The sequence below is a fragment of the Oreochromis niloticus genome, linkage group LG13 (genome assembly GCF_001858045.2).
Source record: "Oreochromis niloticus isolate F11D_XX linkage group LG13, O_niloticus_UMD_NMBU, whole genome shotgun sequence".
Taxonomy (NCBI): domain Eukaryota; kingdom Metazoa; phylum Chordata; class Actinopteri; order Cichliformes; family Cichlidae; genus Oreochromis; species Oreochromis niloticus.
In genome coordinates this window covers 7,859,154-7,880,124 of record NC_031978.2, presented here as the reverse complement: position 1 = coordinate 7,880,124, position 20,971 = coordinate 7,859,154, and the positions used below count along the sequence as shown (strand labels likewise).

General features: G+C 38.3%; 1 protein-coding gene across 1 annotated transcript in view; it reads left to right on the top strand.

Annotated features, from left to right (window-relative positions):
- Positions 1-20,248, top strand: part of LOC100704123 (ABC transporter G family member 23-like) — a gene marked incomplete at its 5' end in the record, with an annotated part of 64,395 nt that extends 44,147 nt beyond the window's left edge. The window contains 8 exons of the mRNA XM_025897738.1: positions 2,619-2,668; positions 3,338-3,394; positions 3,568-3,638; positions 6,119-6,207; positions 7,084-7,187; positions 14,040-14,199; positions 14,897-15,001; positions 17,838-20,248. Of these exons, the coding sequence (XP_025753523.1) occupies positions 2,619-2,668; positions 3,338-3,394; positions 3,568-3,638; positions 6,119-6,207; positions 7,084-7,187; positions 14,040-14,199; positions 14,897-15,001; positions 17,838-17,944 (743 nt within the window). The remainder of the gene's footprint in view (positions 1-2,618; positions 2,669-3,337; positions 3,395-3,567; positions 3,639-6,118; positions 6,208-7,083; positions 7,188-14,039; positions 14,200-14,896; positions 15,002-17,837) is intronic.
- Positions 20,249-20,971: the final 723 nt, after the last annotated feature.

Genomic DNA, 20,971 nt, shown 5'->3' with positions numbered 1-20,971 from the left:
GACCTGCTTCAAACATACCACCATGCCAATCAGATTACTTCTTCCGTGTGAGGGTGAAGAGGTGACCCTTCAGGATAAGATGGTGAAGGTTTGCTGCGTTTGGTGAACAGTGTGGTAGTAAAACCAGGGAAAAATGAATCTTGCTCGTGTTAAATATTCTTAAGTCTTGTGCTGTATAAATAGCGGTATTTTTTTTTTTCAAAAGATACAGTAAATAATGTTAGTAGTGGGTGATATCATGTAAACACTGTCATGATTTTGTGTAAACATTTTGTCATTTGTAACCTATAAATGACATGGATTCTACATTGTAACTGATGTGATGTTCTATAAAGTGGTTTTAATAAAAAAAAAAGAGGCAAAAATTAGTTTGTTTCTTTATTGAATTTTTGAACAGTGGTACTCAGTCAGTACATATTCAGTAAATGCAAATTATTTACATGCCAGTGCATTACAGGTATAAATCTAGACCCCTAGATAAAACATTATGGCATTATAGCAGTGACAACTCCTCCACAGTAGCAGGTGGGATTTTTCTTTTTTGAGGACAGCTCCTTTTACCTTTCAATACGGATGGTCTGTTTATGTTTTGATCAAGAGCCTTTTTTTGGGCAGCTGAAGAGGAGAAGTCTATCTTATGGCCAACCACTGGCTGTATCTTGGTCATATTACCAGGCAAAACCCAGTATGCAGGTTCATCTGTAACAGTCCTTGTGCCACAGATCCGCACTGTTGCTTCTACATTAAACAGAAGAGCAGCGACATGGATGCAGGTCTCCGAGACTCCGGCCATACAGGTGCAGCGGGCGGCTTCAACCTTCCCTGTGATGCTCACAATGACCCATGGCTGCAATGCTGGTTCATTCAGTCTTTAAGAGTGCAGTACCTGAAACACACACAGACAAAGTTCATTTAAAGACAAGAACTATGAGCCAAGGCCGACATAAATGTGTTTTATCTACTTTATCATAAATGTAACAGTGTTTAGAAAGTTAGCACATACATGTAATTTTTCATTTCTTTATGCATCCATCTATAGAGCGCTGCATGTTATATTCTAAATCTGCCTGTTCTCTCTCAGAAACCTGCCTGCAGAAAATGAACCTAAAGTATGTAATGCAAGGATGTAATCACTTTAGAGATGGAGAAAGCATAAAGTGACAATTATGAATCACTTAATATGATAAGGAGATTCTGCAGGTCATTAATATATAAAATTAAAATAAAATGTATTTTTAGTGACACAGGATACAAACATAGAAGCAAGATGTATAATTAGAATTATTTATAATAAATATGAATAAATTATTGCAATTTCTTTAACCATAAAGAATAACTAAATCCTTCAGGACAATGTCACATCAGTGCACTGAACTCACTATGTTATCCCTCTAACAGAGCCTCCACATGTTCTCACTGTAATTTCCCCTCATGAATGAATTTATGCTGCACTAATCTGAATGTTTGCAGGGAAATCAAACGCATTTCACACGCAGTACTCGAGCTGACTTACCTTTGTTTGAATAACGACTTGTACGCGCTGACTCCACAGACAAGGTACGAAAATATGTCCGGCTACGTCCATAGCGGTTGGTCTTCAGGGTTTCTACTCCACGGCCGTGTTTCATACGGGTCCACATTTCCAATGCACGCTATTTTCTGCAGGTACCACCGCTTCGCCTCTGAACGCAATCGGTTTCTATACAGTCCATTCTCTTTTGAGCTGCTTTTAAGCACCTTTCTTGTACTCGTTCGTAGACCCCGAAAATGGTGCCACACTCCCACAATGCATTGCGGCGTGACGTCAACTCCAAAGCCCTATTGTTGGTAGGATAAAGTGCAGATTGCAATCAGCCCATTCAGGCTGCACAGGTAGTTTAGCTCCTGCATAATGGCACATCCATGGGGGTTACACACTTTTTTTGTATTTGCTAACAGTACCTTGACTGCTGTTAGCTAATGCAATGAAATCCTTAGACCTAGTGTCAGATCTTATGCTGGTGGATTAGGTTCCTGCTGGTGTAGCACAGTGCCCAGCCTCATGTGGCCAAAGTCTATAGGTACTTATTGGATGTCAGGCCTCAATGCCAATGAAGAGCCTCTGGGATCTCATGTATCAGTGCATTCCTGTGCTGCCACAGACTGTCGAGGAGCTCACCAATACCTGATGCAGAGCAAGGCCACCAACCACCATGTCATAAGGAGCATGTGCAGATATTTTTGGGAGTGTAGACATTCTGAGGCTGAACATACTACTAAGACACCACATAATCCTGCAAACTGGATCAACCTATAATTTTAGTTTTTGAATTTGTTTGTGTGTGTGTGTGTGTGTGTGTGTAATTTTCCAGTCCAGCCATCAAATTTAAATCCTTTTGGTTTCTTTTGTTACATCATTTTGTTCCTAACAAATTATACAATGCATGTCAGTAAAGACGTTCAGCTTGTTTGACTGTTCATCAAGGCCCACTGTGTTTATTTTTTTTAGCAGTGTGTATAAAAAAAATCAGAACATTTTCATTCAACATTTTCTTATTAAATACCACATTGCATTAATCTCTAAATTTGTCTGTGAGAAGCCAAAGTTGTTTATTTCTCCTTTTTTTCTCCCCCATTAGATCAACAAATCGCTTTTATGCTGCAGAAGAAATTGCAGGAGGCCTTTAAGGTATAAATATATAAACATGATTGAATCTGACTGAACTGACACTTCTTTTACTTCTTATAATGACTAACTACTCCTGACATTTTGAAGATTAGCTCTTTATACAGTAAAGGTACAGTGGGATACAAATAATATCAGGCTGATCCTGCTGTAATTCGTTTCCCCGGTTCAAATCATGGACAAACAGTATCCCACAGTTGTTTATGTTTTTGAACCCATTTTGCACAGAGAGACATTTTTTGAAAAATGTATTGATAGCAATGTTGAATATTATTAAACAGGAAAAAAGCAAGTACACGTAAAATAATTACACCGTGACACTTCTTTTCTTGTAAAACAAAGTGGGGCCTAGCAAAAAAAGTTTGGGAACCACTGTTCTATACAATAGCAGTCCTTTTGCAAACAGAAGAGTTGCCTCCTACTGCCCAATGGAAAAAGTCCAGGTTTAAAGAACTTCTTCACAGAAACTTTTTGAGCACCTTCCATCTTTTATATGTGAACTGAAATTATGTAAACAATGTTGAACTCATATGATTTAATACTTAATGATTATACTTAAAGCTGATGAAAAGTAGTACGGATTTTATTTTTCACCTCCAGTCTAAAGGATTACAAATTGCAATGTGTCATGAAAAACGGATACATTAGATATGTTTTGCCCCCTTTCTTCAGGCCCTTGTGGATCATAAGTTGGGCGACAGAGCATATCAGGTTGCCCTGCCAATAAAGGTAGGAGAATTTATACAAAAACAACTGACAAAAATTAAGGATATATTAATTTTTGCATTGCAATGTTAAAGAAGACACAGAAATAAAAATCCCTTAATATTGTATTTACTTGAGTTTATACATGCTGCATTATAAAATAAAATAATGACTGTTTTCTTGATTTCTCCTACTAGTTTGAGGAACCCATCTACGGCAGCCAAAACAAAGTCTTTACTACATTTGTGACACCTGGAGCTGTGCTTAGGTGAGTACACTGTGTTGGTTAAAGTACATACATGAATAAAAATTATTTTAATGAGTTACTGCAGAGGTTCCCAAAGTGTGGGGCCCGCCCCCTAGAGGGGGCGCAGAGCCATTGCAGGGGGGGCACGGTATGAAAAGGAAAAAAAAAGAAGAAGAACGCTTGGACACTGCTAGCATTATGGACAGGTTTTTGACGGGGCTCCCACACAACCGCAAAGCCGGAGATGAAGCATCGCCAAATATGTTTCCAAACCAACTTCCTTCCAAGCCAAAGACTAGAAAATATGGTGAAGCATATCTTCCCTTTGGCTTCACCTGCACAAGTGCCAATGTAGGTCTCTCCTGCAAAATTAGTTTTCCCTGCGTCGGGAGCAGCGCTGGGCTCTCCAAATCACGGACAAACAGTATCCCACATTCTTGATTTTTAGTTCACAAACACTTCTTGTAATGACTACTCCTGACATTTTGGACATGTTAGCTCTTTATACAGTAAAGTTACAGTGGGATACAAATAATATCAGGCTGATCCTGCTGTAATTTGTTCCCCCGGTTCAAATCACGGACAAACAGTATCCCACAGCTGTTTTTGTTTTTGAAACCATTTTGCACAGAGAGGCATTTTTTGAAAAATGTATTGATAGCAATGTTGAATATTATTACACAGGAAAAAAAACAACTACACGTAAAATAATTACACTATGATGCCTCTGCCTTTCTAAATGGAGGGACAGTAACTGCGTGTGTATATGTAAGCGTGTAAAACCTGAAGATAGTAAGATTAACAGTAACAGTATTTTGTCTATCTGCCATTCTGCAATTCATCTCATGTAAACAATAACGTGGCGCACAGCCTGACGTGAAAAAAGGCACATCCCTTTGTCGTTGCGTGACGAACTCTGTATTTCTCGTCCACACATAAACACAAAAAAGGAGTTTTAAATAATCTCCGTTTTCGGTGAATCGCAACGCCGTTTACGTGTTGAGGAAAGGCCCAAACGCATAGAAACAGCTGAGTTTTCAAAAATACCCGTGTAGGTGTGGACGCAGCGTAAAAGAGTTAGTAGTATATTTTATTACTACCTGTAATTTATTGCCGTTTACTTGTATTTGCTTAATTGTTTACTAAATGTTTGAGGTGTGAAATAAACCACAATGGCGTTTGTAAACAAAATATGGGTCTGTGTGTTTGGAGGATGTGTTTGTGTGGGGGGGTTAGGTGATGGGGGTGGCACGAACATTTTTCTTGTAAAACAAAGGGGGGCCTGGTAGGGCTGCCACGATTAGTCAACTAGTCACGATTACGTCGACTATCAAAATTGTCGACGACTAATTTAATAGTCGACGCCTTGTTTGAAGCTTTGTTAGATCACAAAAGACGCAGGAATAAGTAGTAGGATTTGAGAGTGTAATAACGGACTGCATGTACTAGGATGCCAGCTGCCGTTAAAGGCAAAAGAAGAAGAAGCTGTGTCCCAGAATTCATAGCGCGGCCCAGCGCAGCCCTGCTCAGTTTTCAACAATGGCGGAAGCTAGTTAATTTTAATATTACTCTTATTATTCTTTCTGGGTCACAAAATAAACGTCTAACATGTTTTCAGGCGAGAATGTAGCTGTGTAAACTTCAAATATCTGCTCAGTTTATCAAGACACCACATATTTTCAAAAGCGCTCAGATGTTTTCGGAGATGTCTGTTACCCACCAGCTCAATACCTAGCCGGGGTTCTAGGCTCACTAGAGCCGGTGAGAACACCGGACTCCGGGCAAATCGTTTTCAAACCCACCGCCGTCTTTCGTTATTCAGGTTAAACATGATATACAGGTCACTTAGACAACTTAAAAATGTTATTGTTTGGCTTTTTTTAGTATTTTATTTGTTCCTGGGTAAATCGGTTTGGCTGAGATTAAAGTTATAGTTTTACACAGCTGAATAAACTTCAAGCAAACAACTGATTATCAGAAGTGTGAGATGCTTGAGAACATACTTCAGTGTCCTGTTATATTTTAGATAGCAAGGAGCAGACGGCTGAGTTTAATAAAACTCCACCGAAACAATCTGTAGATTTCATTAAAATTTAATAAACTATCATCTTGTCTTTATTTTTAGTTAGCACCTTAAACACTTAAAGCTGTAAGCTAATCATAGTTATTTAAGAGCAGATGCATGCTGGTGCAATAAGCTGTACGTTTTACGTCCAATGGATGCATGATCTGATAAGTCGACTAATCGCAAAAATAATCGGTGACTAGTCGACTATCAAAATAATCGTTTGTGGCAGCCCTAGGGCCTGGCAAAAAAAGTTTGGGAACCACTGAGTTACTGCATCTGTGTTTATTTCCCTTTGGGGTTTTTTAAAATTAAATCTTAGGCACTAACACATGATAAATGGGATTTATTTTTTTTCCTTTCTTTTTTTAACAACATACCAACCTGCCATTACACTTCCTCCTTCTCCTCTTCCTCTTGATCTTTGCTTTATTAGTATTACCTTCTACCTGGCCATGGGTCTGACGACACTATCCTTTGTTCTGGAGAGGAAAGAGGGGCTTTTGGACAGATGCTGGGTTGCAGGTAAGACATCAAAGCTCATATTGCTCCTACAGTCCCACACAAATACAGTGTGTATGCAAATTAAAAACCTTAATATACACATTCTTTTCTTGTATTAAAACACTACCTGGACTTCATTTATTTACACTCAGCTACTGTAAAAGAAATATAATTCCTGTTTAATATTAAACATTTAATATCAACAAGAATCTAATAAATTTATTTTTAAGTGTAATTCATGACATGACCAGTAGAGGGATCACAAGGTTTTTGAATTTACCTCTTTTATACTGCTGTTTTTAGCTTAAAAACTGTTAATCCCTTGTGACTGATGTGACAATGACTGATTTTGTAATAAAAAGTGTACTATATTGCTGAATAGTTAATAAATAAATATTTACAATAGTTAATAAGGTATTGCAGAGATGTCATGTGTAAAGCAGTGAATTTCTATCCTATATAATGTTTACAGGTTGATAAACATTGGGCATTCATACATTGACCGCAAGAGGATATAATTAATTTAATTACCTTCAAATTCTGTATTTGGAGACAAAAAGGTTTAAAATTTTAATGATCAAAGGCTTCGCCTTTTATATTTTTGTCATTTTTAGCAGATAATTCATTACTAATTTAAAAAAAAAAAAATAGTTATTTAACTCTGCTTTACTCTGTTGAATAACTATTTTTTAAATTAATTATGGATTTAAAATGAAAATAATCAGTCTCAGCTTACTGTATCCTAAAGCAACAAGATCAGATGATCAGATTCATTTGCTATTAAGTGACTAAAGCTTGCGGCACTATGTGTTCAGCACTATGTGTAAATGTAAAAAGTGTAAATACTTTTAAATTCTTTAGTGAATCAAATGAATTTTCTCTCTGTGTTTCTATCAGGCGTGAGCTCTCTGGAGACAATGCTGGCTCACCTCTTTTCTCAGCTGTTCGTCATCAGCGTTCAGATCATCCTGCTGCTTCTTATGATACTGCTCGTCTTCAAGGTAGAAGCCATAAAAGTGCAAAATAACACAGAAACTCACAATACAGACGTGGTCAGATGAATCTTTGATATGAATCGATTTGAGAATGAACCTTTGCAGCAGTAAAAAATAAAAATTCCACAGAGAAGAAAGTATCAGCAGGGGAAATGAATGATAAAAATAGAAGCCTTAAGAACGGTTTATATAAACACGGTCACTTAATGTTGAACACTTTAGGTTGAAACGTGGTATTTCCTGTGCTCTTTGCAAACTCATTGTGTGAGGGAGATTTTCTTTGCTTTTTAAAACGGCTTCTGATATGGTTTCATTCAACATGCAGGGAACAGCTCTGACATACTGAAGGTTAATGCCTCACTGACCTAGCAGATCTTTAACCATCTTCATTTGCATTTTTCCTACACCATCAAAATCAGACTTTACCTGCAGTGGATTCAAGTCATAATTTTATGAAAATATTTCACTGTAGCCACCAGGCCACTTTCCACTTTTTTGTAATGCTCCGAAACTGTTCACAATAAAAATGTGGAAAGAAATAAACTTCTATGACAAAACAAATATCTAATGTACACACACACACACACACACACACACACACATACACACACATATAGAGGCTGGGGTCTATCACACCAGGCAAGACCCCAGGTGCAAGCTGTGTAAAGATGCTCCTGAGGAAATCCAGCACATAACAGCAGGGTGCAAGATGCTAGCAGGCAGGAACTACATGGAGCACCATAACCAAGTGGTCGGCCTAGTATACAGAAACAGCTGTGCCAATTATGGCCTGGAAGGCCTGAGGTGAAAATGGGAGACACCCCCTAGGGTGGTCGAGAATGGCAGAGATTGAAGGCACTAACACTCTCGCCGGATTCTTTTTTATGCAAGTCAAATACCTCAATCTAGACCCTCTATGCTACCCAAAGCCTACCTCAGTGCTTCATCATATTTGGCTTGGATGGAAGTTGGTTTGGAAGCATATTTGGTGATGCTTCATCTTCTGCTTTGCGTTTGTGTGGGAGTCCCGTCAAAAAACCTGTTCATTATGCCAGCAGTGTCCAAGCATTCTTTTTTTAATTTATACTGTGCCCCTGCCGCTCACTTCGGGAACCACTGAACTAGACTAACATCAAAATTAGTAGCTCAGTGTTGCAACATTTCAAAGAAGCAACTGCTATGCGAGGTATATAAAAGGGATAGCCTTATACTTCTACACATACACAGACACAAAAACACATATTTATGTGTGTGTGTGTGTGTGTGTGTGTGTGTGTGTGTGTGTGTTAATTACGGTGCTCCAGTCCACACACACTGTAAAGTCTAATATTGTGTTTAATTAAGAATATTAAGTAGGCTGAACTCAATTTTTATCAATTTGTTATTAGAACTCAATTTAAGTTACCAGTACTTTTTATGCAAAAACGCTGATCAACTCAATTTATTTGAGTTGTCTTAACTTAGAAAAACTAAGTAAGCTGGAAGTTTTGCTTCTCAGTGCAGAAGGATGAAACGATGTGGTTTGAAAATGCCAAGTCACTACCGTCCTCCTCCCTCCGGTCTGGAACAGTCCGGATGTTCATGGTGCCAGCATTTTTTTTATGAGCAAACCTGGAGAAGCTTCAGCTCAAGATGTTATTGTTGTCATTGCTGTGGATCTTTACCTGATACACTGACTTGGTGAGTAAATGTTTACTCTTATTCAAACAGATTTTGTGGCTTCTCTTAGTTTAGCACCAGGTTTATAATCTTGCTAGCTAGTTAGTGTTAGCCTAGCATTGCTGCTGCCGCTGGGCTCATGTTACTTAAAAATTAACACCACAGCCTTAAAAACCTTATATAAAAATATGTCTGTGAAATTTTCTGTTGATTGTTTGAAATAAAAAAGTGAGATAACAGCCCAGACAAAATTTTTCGGGAGGTGCAGCCGTTAGGGGTGGGGTGGGGTGTGGTGTGGGGGGTATTTTCAATCCATAGCCTTAACTAACTAACTATATATATCATGTTTAACCTGAGTAGCAAAAGACCGCAGGGGGTTGAAAACTATATGCCAAGAGTTAGCTGTGCTCGCCGGCTCTATCGAGCCTTGACCTCCCAGTCAGCTATCCTGCTGGTGGATAACAGAGCTCTCCGAAAACGTCGAAGCACTTTTGCAAATATGTGATATTTTGATAAATTAACTAGATATTTGAGCATTACACAGCTACATTCTCACCTGAAAATATCTTTACAGGTTATTTTGTGACCCAGAAGGGGTAATCTGGGGAAAAGGAGAATCGCGGTTGTCTGAGCCTGTGCGTACTTGTGTGTACTTGTAAACGCGGCAATGGTGGAGGAGCACGGCTAAAAAACGTTTAAATATTACTTTTTCTGGGTCACAAAATAAACTTTTAAGATATTTTCAGGCGAGAATGTAGCTGTGTAAAGTTCAAATATCTGCTCGATTTATCAAGACATCACATATTTGCAAAAATGCTCCGATGTTTTCGGAGACGTCTATTTTTTTTCATGCTTTGTGGCAGCTTTTGAACATCTGTGGCATTTATTAATGTCAAATCTAGCCTTTCTTTAACAACATAAGCAAACTGCTTTTATATTTAACCGACCTTTCTGTTTAATTACATTTTAAACAACAATAATAATAATAACAATAGTATTTATTTTGTTAAAAATTGTGTTTAAAAACAAGTTTTATTGTGAAAGCTATAATCCAGATTAGTGGCCTGTTAAATGGTTAAAGTCTAGGTTGGCTTTATACTTGAGAATAAAGTAATATAGCTTGTCCTTCTAAAGAATTAAGTTAAATTCCACAGTTGAATCATAAGAAACATTATGTTACATATAAACCCTGCCATATGTTAGATCTGGTCATTTTGCTTATTAGAAACTTTATATATTGGAAGTTAACTTTTAACAAGCATGTAATGATTATATTTAAATTAGGTGGTCTTTTTTTAAACACATATCTCTTTAGGCCTAAACTGACAGTGCCAATACCACACATTCAGACACAGTAGTAGATGGTGTTTTTAATACTATATGTGTTAGTCTAATTTGGTTGTATGGGGTCTACATCGACCTTCTGAGTTGTAAGTTATAATGATTGCACAGCCATTAAAGATCAAATCAGCTTCTGAAAAATTTCTGTTTTTTCTCCCTCTGCTTGCTTCTTACCGTCTTTGAGGCTCGAGACCAGCACTCCTGCTGTTGGAGAGGAAGACATCAACTCAGTGGTAAGTATTTTGGTTTTCTAATATTTTAGCAATTGTCAGTAACATATATATTAATCAGGCTGAACTTTCATCATACTTTAGATCAGCCTGCTTTACTTATTGTTTCATTTGTGCTTTGGTTTGGGGAAGTTGTTTCTTTACTGATCTTTTCCTGTTTTCTGTTATTAGACTTGAGATATGACTGCACTATGCTGTTGCTGTTGACTCCAGTTAACTCTACAAGACATGCTGTGTAAGTAAACAAACAACAACAGTTTGGTCTGCATTTCTTGAAAGATCACATCCCCCAAACTTAGTTTAGAGGGTCTACACTGTATATATAGTGAAGTCTGCAAGTTTTCTAACAGCAAAATTTGTTTTGTGCCCAAATCATTTTGCAGTTCATTAGAATGAAAGTTATTGGCCATGTTTGCATAGCCCTTTTTAAAATGATGCTTTCATGACATTATTGTGTGTCAGGTGGTGGTCAGGGCTATCCAGACTGACAATTTGGGACATTGAATGTCACCTCTCCGGTGGGGAGGGAGCCTGAGATTGTCTAAATTGGAGTCTGTTCTATACCAAATGCAGAAAAATTTTTTTAAGAAAGCAATTAAGTTCATGTTCCAAAAAATATGATTGTTTGCTTGCAGGACAACAGGAGAGATGAGTCCTCCGTCACAGATGGTGTGGTCAATGAAGATGGTCGCCTGCAGGTTCAAGCTCATTGCATCTCCAACCCACATCCACTGCCACTGTACTTAAGGGAAGTTAAAGACTTTCTTCTGCACCTACATTTGGATCACCTCGATCCATGATAGTCATCAGGCAGTAATGCCTGGACCGGAAACAAGCCATCCTTAAAATTTTACAACATTCCAGCTCATGTGTTGGAATGAAAAACAAAGGTGTTGTTTAAATTAGAGACTGCACTTGTGACAGAACAATAAATATTTTATTTTGATTATATAAGTAATGTAAGTACAAAACAAACTGTGGTAGGCCTAAACTTATTTTCAGAATAATTAAATCTGAGACTTTGTTTCATTGTAAGATTATAACAGTGATGGCAATATAATTGTTTGTTGTTCAGCAGAACAGTGTCCAGTATGTTGGCTGTTATACTTCGTTGTGTTTGAAAATAAAAGTTGGGCTGATTTTAACATCATTACAAAAAGTGTTGTTAATTATTTTTAGTCATAATCAGGTTACCACAAATTGTTTTTTCATTTAGTTGAACTTGAAATGTTTGTCAGTAGGTAAACAATCAGTATTGTAAAGCCAGAAATATCAAGTTATTCTTAATACTGCAGACTTGCAATGAATAAGTTGTCCTAACAGTCATCTTAAGTAAGCTTTACTAAGTTTTTTTGAGGCAACGAGTTTGCAAATTTTTTTTGAGTTCTGGAAACTAAATAGGTTTTTACTCTGTACTCAAAGTTAATAAGTTGCCTTAACTTAGTCATCTTAAGTAAACTTTACTCAATTTTTTTGAGGCAACGAGTTTGCATAGTTTTTTGAGTTCTGGGAACTAACGAGGTTGTACAGTATACTCAAAATGGGTAAGTTGCCCTAGCTTAATCATCTTAAGTAAAACTTTACTCAATTTTTTTGAGGCAACGAGTTTGCTTAGTTTTTTTGAGTTCTGGGAACTAATTAGATTTTACAGTGCAGCCCACTGCTCCATAAATCCTTTCCCGCTCCTGCTGTATCCAAGGATCACTGCAGAATCACCACAACAACAGGCTTTGATTGCTGTGGCAACAAGTGGTCATGTAGGTCGTGTCCAAATTCATGGGCTGCATCCTCCTGAGGACCCGGCCTTCGCAGTCTACGTGGGCAGGGTCCTCAGAAGGTCGTGTAGGCCGGAAGTACACAGCCGTGAAATTGGACGGTCTAGCCTTCAGATTTCCGTCACCGCTGTCTCGGCGGAGTTTAATAAACTCGGCCGTCTGCTCCTTGCTATCTAAAATATAACAGGACACTGGCGTAAATTCTCGACCATCTCACACTTCTGTTTAATCAGTTTTCTGTTTGATGTTTATTCAGCTGTGTGAAAACCAAGGAGGAACCCACCCGAGGGATTAATAAAGGTTTATTTAATCTAATCTAATCTAATAACTTTAATCTCAGCCAAACCGATTTACTCAGGAACAAATAAAACACTGAAAAAAGCCAAACAGTAACATTTTTAGGTTGTCTAAGTGACTTATATATTACGTTTAACCTGAGCGAGCAAAAGTCCGAGGTGATCTGAAAGTGATGTGCCGGGAGTTGTGCCGCTCTCGGCGGCTTCAGTGACCCTCGAGCTCTCGGCTAGCTATCGAGCTGGTGGGTAACAGACGGCTCCGAAAATGTCGAAGCACTTTTGCAAATATGCGATATCTTGATAAACCGAGCAGATATTTGAAGTTTACACACCCACATTCTCGCCTGAAAATATGTTAAAAGTTTATTTTGTGACCCAGACACATTAATAAGAGTAATTTTAAAACTTAGTAGTGGCCGCCATTGTTGGAAACTGGAGTTTGGCTGGGCCGCGCTATGAATTCTGGGATATGGTGGGCCACGAAGGATACACCTGACCCATCCTTCAAATTCGGGGAAAAGGAGGACGCATTTGTCGGCTGCATTCGGAGGAGTCTACGAATTTGGACAGCCTTCGGCGCGTCGCTGTGACATAATCGGTCTACAAATGCGTCCTCAGGAGGATCCAGCCCATGAATTTGGACACGACAGTAGTCTCTTGATGCAGGTTTATTTTTGCACGTTGTCAGAGGAGACGGGAAGTATCTCACCACTCCAAGGAGGGCACAGACACACACACACAGTTTAGCTAAGAAACTTATCACCTGTAATCTTGTGAGGCAAGACTTCCAGTCTCTGTTTCACTGCTTTTATGTGATTTTGAAAAGTTTCATATCTCGTTTACACCCCCAACCAAAGTTAACTATCAGTTTCTTTCCATTTCTTGTGGTATTTTTGGCCAAAGAAAAGTCTGGAACATCAAAGTGCTTTTTCTAGTTATAATTTTCATTGTCATGTGGTGCTGTGTCGCAGGCACAAAATTCATTTTTAGACTTTGAACTTAGACTTGAACCCCAAACAATGCAAATATGATAAAATAGTGGCATTTCCTTTTAACAGTCTCACATGATAATCTCCTTTGTGCATTATTTCAGGAGTAAATATGCAGTGAGATGTGATAGCTTTTTCTTTAATCCTGTGTCAAAAATATAAACCATCCCAAATAGTGTAAAAACAGTACTATTGTCTTAAAATATTTTTATAAAGCAGTTACTCCCAGCATATAGAAAGTCGTGGCATGTTTTACAAGAAAAGATTACTGTGATTCTAAATTTGAATAATCATGTTTTACTTCTGCACTTTATTCAGGTTTTTCTACCCATAAATGATGTTTACTGAAAAGAAAAACTAATTCAGAAAATTGGGTGTCATGCTGTTTAGTCTGTTTGTTTTCTTTGTGTTTTTGCCTTGGAAGTACTGCTTGTTCTAGCTTTTTACCACTTTTACTTCTGCTGCTGCTTTCAATGTGAAAATGCCCTCAACTTACTCAACCTTGTTAACTTATCCTCACCCCCGTTCATCTCTCTCTCTCTCCCCCTCTCTCTTTCTCTCGCTGCAGATACCCAATGAAGGCTCTTTGGTTCTTATCATAATTCTGATCGTGCTGCAGGGTGTCACGGGCATCTCATTCGGCCTCGTCATCTCATCTGCAATCGACGATGAGCATAGCGCCAACCAGGCCGCTCTGGGAATGTTCTACCCCAACCTCATACTTAGTGGTAAGCAGTGAGATTTACTATTGTGAGTGCAAAATGCGTTAAAAAGCACAGTAGGTGTGAGTCTGAGCATCACTGAATCAGGGAATTAGGGAATCTGATTAAACCATCAGATTCTGAACCTAGGTGTAGGCATGTGCGTAGGTGGTGCAAATTGTGTTTGGGTTTTTTTAGTTGGTTTACAACCTGAAAACTTTAGATACTGTAGGAGGATGCATGTGGAAACAAAGTCTCACACTTTAGCAAAATTAAAACAGTGAAGTCAGTGGTCTATGGTGTCAGTCACTGTGTGAACTTTGACCTTTGTGTATTATTATTTTATCTTCTGTGAATGCTAATGTGGAAATAAGTTATTACAGAGGTAAAGGCCAAAAAGAGGGAAATATTTTTCTGTTGTCTAATTTATTGGATTTAATGCTTAATAATTTATAGAAGGTTTTCTTTAATTTAGGTTTTTCGCAGGGACAGTAAGAAATCAATTTTTTTCATGTCATAATAGACAGCTGGGTTGTTGTTTTTTTAAATATTATTTTTGTAAGACTTTTTTGTTATTTTTTGCTAGTCTGCCCAATGGCCAAATAATATTTTAATGCTTCACAGCCTGCTTGTTATCAGAATCAGACACAAAGAATTCCTGCTGGAGGTGTAAATGATATCTTACCCACATCGGACACATTGTCCTCTCTGTCCTGTGATGTAGGTATCATGTGGCCTGTGGAGTGTATCCCGTATCCTCTCCGCTACCTTAGCCTGGTCCTTCCCCAGACCTATGCCACTGAAGCCCTTCGCTGTATAATGTACAGAGGTAACGCTCATGCACAGGGCACATCACACACAACAACGTGTTGCTGCTGCGTACCATATGGCATATTGGTAGCGTGTAAGAGTTAGCAGCGTCTGCACGGCTCAGATGATTACGTTGTGCACAACGGAGCCAGTTGTCTAAATCATTAATCAGCCCTGGGTCCAGTGTAACTCATCTCTCAGGAGGTGTAGTGGTTTCACTCTGTCTTCCTGTCTTTTCTCCTCCTGTATAGGTGCAGCGAAAAAAACTCGCAGGGACAAGTCCACAATGTCAGAGTTCAATTTAGGAAATGAATTGCAACTTTCTTTTTTAAAAACTTTTTTTAACAGCTTCATACTGCCACATTTGCTGACTAGACTCAGTGACTGTTGAATCACACACACAAAATGTACCTGTCTATACAGTGCCATGAAAGCACATGTGCCCCCTTGTTGAGTTTTTTTGTTGTTACACTTACATGTTTCAGATTATAAAACAAATATTAGGGTCCTTCCCTCTCAAATCAACCAAGCCTTCTCCTCAACTGTCTCCAATTTGCATACAAATTTTATGATACAAAAGTTTGAACATGTATAACGATTGCTGTGAAATTTTAGCTTCAAATACTTGTATATTTCGGAGAGATTAAGGCTTGTTTGTTGCATACTGAAATCTGAGGCAACACGAATATCTCAAAAAGTATTAAAAATAAAAGCCTTGTCTTTCTTATCATCAAAAATGAACCAGAATCTATAATCTGGGACAAGATAAAAATATATGCAAGTTAGTTGCATGTTTGTGATTCCCAAGACTTTGGGGGAAAATATTCTGTTAACTTATGAGAGTGTCACAGAATAGAATAGAATGCCTTTATTGTCATTATACAGCTGTACAATGAGATACAGAGCATCTCCTACTCAGTGTAAACATGTTGGGGGGGGGTACAGTTCTGCAGCGCTATATACATATGGACAGTATTAACATAGGGAAGAAGATGTATATATATATAAAATGTACAATTTACAAACCGTAAACAATATGTAATAAATAGTGTTATGTATGTACAGTTGAGTTATTGCACATAGAATTGGTATAAATAGTGTTTATGTATATACAGTTATTGCACATAGAATTGGTATAAATAGTGGTGGTCCATAGAGGAAGTGGGAAGTGGGGGGCTGTGTTATCGGTGCATGTGTGAGTTCAGGGTGGTTATCGCTTTGGGGAAGAAACTGTTTTTGAGTCTGTGGGTTTTAGTGTTGATGCACCTGTAGCGCTTCCCTGAGGGAAGCAGGCTGAACATGTTGAAACCAGGGTGGGAGCTGTCCTTGATAATGTTTGCTGCTCTGCTGAGGCAGCGGGAGGAATAAATGTCCATCAGGGAGGGGAGAGGGCAGCCGATGATCTTTTGTGCTGTCTTGACCACACTCTGAAGCCTCACTCTATCCGCCTTGGTGCAGCTGCCGTACCATACTGTGATGCAGTAGGTTAGCAGGCTCTCAATGGACGAGCGGTAGAAGGTCAGCAGCTGATGAGGCCAGCCGTGTGGAGGTGAGGTAAGGACCCAAATGCAGGCAGAGGTTGTGATGAGAACGAGCTTTATTCATAGGGAGTGCAGGATTCAGTAGGAATGGAGATGGCATACACAGAAACTCAGGAAACTCTAAACTGGGAAAACTAATGAATCCGAACTGAAACCGGAATACATAGGGAGACACGGAGAGAGAGAGACTTCAGGGAGAAACGCAGGGAAACAACACAGACGAACCAGCAACAGGCAGGAGAAAACGGATGATCTGATATCATCGTGTTGGTGTTGTTCCCACATCATCATAATAAATCTTGTTCCAGGTTCAACATTGCAAATCACCTTGTTGTGACGTAATACTTTTGCAAGCCAAGCGATTCATTCATTTATGAAATTCCAATGTTGCAAGGACAATATGTATAATGCTTACCTTTTATTAAAGAACGGTATCCTGAAATTGAAAGAATTCAAATTGCTGGATCTGCGGACAGAGGCGGTTTCTCACAAGTTAAGTAGATTTTTTTTCACGGCGTTTTTTTCCCAAGTCGCAAAAGTATGACGTCACAACAATGTGATTGGTCACTTGCAATGTGATTGGTCACTTGCAATGTTGAACCTGGAACAACATTTATTATGATGATGTGGGAACAACACCAACACGAGGATATCAGATCGTGCAGAGAAAACACAGGGAGGAATCAGAGTTGACGAGACAAGGAAGCAAAGCAGAATACACTAACATGAGACACAGACCTTCAAAGTAAAACAGGAAGTACACAAAGGATTAACAAAGAGAACCTTAAACATCAATCATAATACAAAATCACAAAGACACAAAGAACACAAAACGCTGGGTCGAGAGACCCATGATCCTGACAGAGACAAAAGTTGAAGTTTTTAGGGCTGCATCTTGTTACATCTGTCAAATTAACACAGCATCTCAATAAAAGAACATCTTACCAAAAGTTAAGCATGGTGATGGTAGTGTGATGGTCTGGAGCTGCTTTGCTGCTTCAGGACATGGACGACTTGCCTTAATTGATGGAACCATGAACCAGCATGGGGTGATGCCCTGAATCTCAAGTACACTTGGGTTATGCAAGAGGACAGTGATCCAAAATACACCAGCAAGTCCAACTCTGAAAATCCACAATTCCCCCAACCCAACTCCCAACCAATAGTTATTGCTTTCTTATAACTGTGTCTAAGAAGGTCTTTTTTAATCGAAATGTATATGAATGAAATGTTACATTTTTGGTTGAAACAGCTTTTTTCTCAGTTTACGTTTTGAATCTGTGTAGTAAATGTGAAAATAAATCTTTCCATCAGGCTGGAGTATGTCTCACATGATGGTGTGGCGAGGCTTTCTTGTCAGCCTGGGTTGGAACACTTTCTTCCTCATCCTGGCGACAGTCATCTTCAAGCTGCGGATGTGACAGCCTCGTGGGGGCTGGAGCTGTCAGGTGCAGCCCTCAAGTCAAAGTCACCTGGGCCTGTTTAAATGCAAGTGTAAATTTAGCTGCAACATATACAAGCTACAATATGTAGATATGCAAAATGTTATCTAAGGATCGTATAGGGTCTTTTAGTTTGTTTCACTTTTATCTGCATCTTCTGTAAAGGTACAGTCAGTTTGGGTTTTTTTTGGTTTTTTGGTGTGCAATAGAAAAAAAAGGATATTGTAAAATGTACATACATTAGTGTGTAATTATATCTTCCAGCAAAATGAAGAATTCTCGTAAACTTATATTTAAATACATCAAAGTGGGCAACAGTTTGTGGAAGCCATCATGTTCCCCCACCATATTTGAATACAATGGAAAGACATCTCCCTTCTGACTAATCAGATTTTATGTATTTGGCTAGAGAAAAATAGAATTTGTAAGCAGTTAAGTGGTGTGAAGGAGTCCCCTTCATCAAAGAAGCAAAGATGCTAAGCAAAGAGACAACACTGGCATCATCCTCCTCACCTTAAGACTCATCTGCTGAACTTACGTCAGGGCTCCAACACATGAAAACATCCATATACATGGTTATTTATTCCCAATATTTTCACAACAACTTATTGTCAGCAGATTAGACATGCAACATTTGACATCTCACACTGTGTGAAAGTTTGTTCACTAAACCTTTGAGTCCATATTTAGATCCACTTCAAAGACAGTTTCACAAATTCTGGGAAACGGCAGCTAACAGAGACTAACAGTGGCAAAAGTATGATTTATGATATGTGATTTATTGCTAAGTGCTGATTTTATTCAAATATATAAAATATATAATATATAAAATATAGTTTCTGTAAAAATATTGGGTTTTTTTTTATACAAATGGTACTAAAGATTTTTCTGTAATACACTTTATTTTATATCAAGTGGAGCAGCCCATGTTCGGAGGGGAGATTCAGAATGTCCTGAATGTAACTGTAAGACACTGTTTTTTGTCCTTGCAGTACATACCGTCTCTCCTACGTGCATTTGCATTATAAAGACAATTCTATTCAAGTTTATTTCAGCACAACAGAAGGATTTTGTCCACCTGAAAATGTTTTCCAAGCAGAGAACCTGAGTGGAGGATTGTTGCATAATGTTGTGGGACTAGTTTTAAAGTGCTGATTGCATCATGTTGCTCAGAAGGTTCTCACCCATTCAGACTTCCCACAGAAACACCATCTTCTCTATCTGCTCGCTTTTGATGTTTGTGTTCAACTTTTTGTCCTGTCTGTTTATGACTTGACAGGAAGTGGTTTCATCTCACCGTGTTACCAGGTGCTGCAAAATCGTCACGTAGAGGTGCATTATCGCTGTTGACTGTTCAGCCTGAAGGTTTTCTCATTTTTTTGTGTGCCTGCGTCTCTTTTAGGAGGAGATTGGTGATGGGGAAAGTATTGGTACTGTATCTTTAAAAAATAATTATTATTCTCTTTACTTTGCTGGACAGAGTGGAGGTTCTTGGACAGATTTCCTTTCGCTGGTATATAGCTCTACTAATCCATACAACTCTATTTTTTACACAGACATTTAATTTGCTCAGACTTTTCATTAATCTTTCTTTAAGAATAATACAGATTAAAAGCACACAGGAGTAATGCTGCTTTGAATTAAACATGTTATGGAAAGTAGGGAGAAAAAAAGGGAAGAAAAATCAAATGAAAATCCAAAAATAAGGTGTTTATAGTCAGAAAGCTTGGTTTTCCTTCCTTTTTTATGTAGAAGTAAACTGCAATGAAGAAATTTTAATCTTGAATGGACTTTTGGGGGTGCTTTGACATGCTATAACAGATACCACTCTTTGTTTTGTGGGGTATGTTTCCAATTAGAGGTTAGAATAAACAATGACGAAAACAATTTTAAAACAAGACATGCCTATATCTCACAGGTTGTTTATTTTTCTGTCTTAAATCTACATCATAGGTGCATCATAACCAAAAACCATGCACAATAACCTGATGTGCACCTCCCCAGCAATGTAATTATATGTCACACTGATGCAGGCACAGGTGTAAATGCTGGCAACCACATCAGCCACGTGTGTACGCTACATCATAGTGTCTGCATAGATCCACTGCAGAAGAATAACTTGAGTGCAAACCAGTGAGCTGTCTGCCTTTACCCATAACATCATGTCTTCAAAGGAATAGTTTGACTTTCTGGTGGCCTAATAATAGGGCAAGACTAAACAGTTGGCTTAGCTTAGCGCTAATACAGGAAAGGATAAAACAACCTGCCCAATTTAAAAAAAAAAAAAAATATTTAAAGGTTAGTACATGTTGGGGGGGGGTCCTTAAATGTAAAAACCTTTGAGAGACCCACAGTGCTGCAAAAGCACCAAACCAGCATTACATGTCGTGCCAGTAGAAGTCTTTACATTCATTAATGTTTAATAAATCAGATTTTACTTTTTAGCCAGTTTTTGTTTCCATCCCGTTGATCTAAAAACACATACTGATGCATAATGCAACAGTGCTGGTAATGGCAGTTATATTAATAATATGTCCATTAACAGGATAAATTATGAATCTAAATGACTGTAAATCCCTCTGCTTGCTTTGTGTTGGCTTACATTATGGCTTAATGATGAAGATGTGCATACACCATGCTGTGTACTGAGATTTTCTTGCACTGTAAATCTGCTCTTGTTGCTCTGCTGTACATTCATCAGTGTTCCTGTCGCACATTTTAAGGGACATTGTGTTCTTGATTGGTAGGGAGCGTAGAGTTATTCATCTTATTTAAACAGCTTTCTATGATGTTCAGAAGACTTCTAAATGGACTTTACTGTATTTTTCCAAACTGTGAGGATATATTGTAGCTCTGTTCATAATCTTACCTCTGTGCCTCAGTTGTGACTTTCATCACACGATAATGTGTCTTTATATAAAATCATGTTAAAGTGGTGGTAAAATTGGTACAACTCATGTAAAACTGTTGCTGATTCTGTGAAGATGCTTTTGTTTGGTTTGGTTT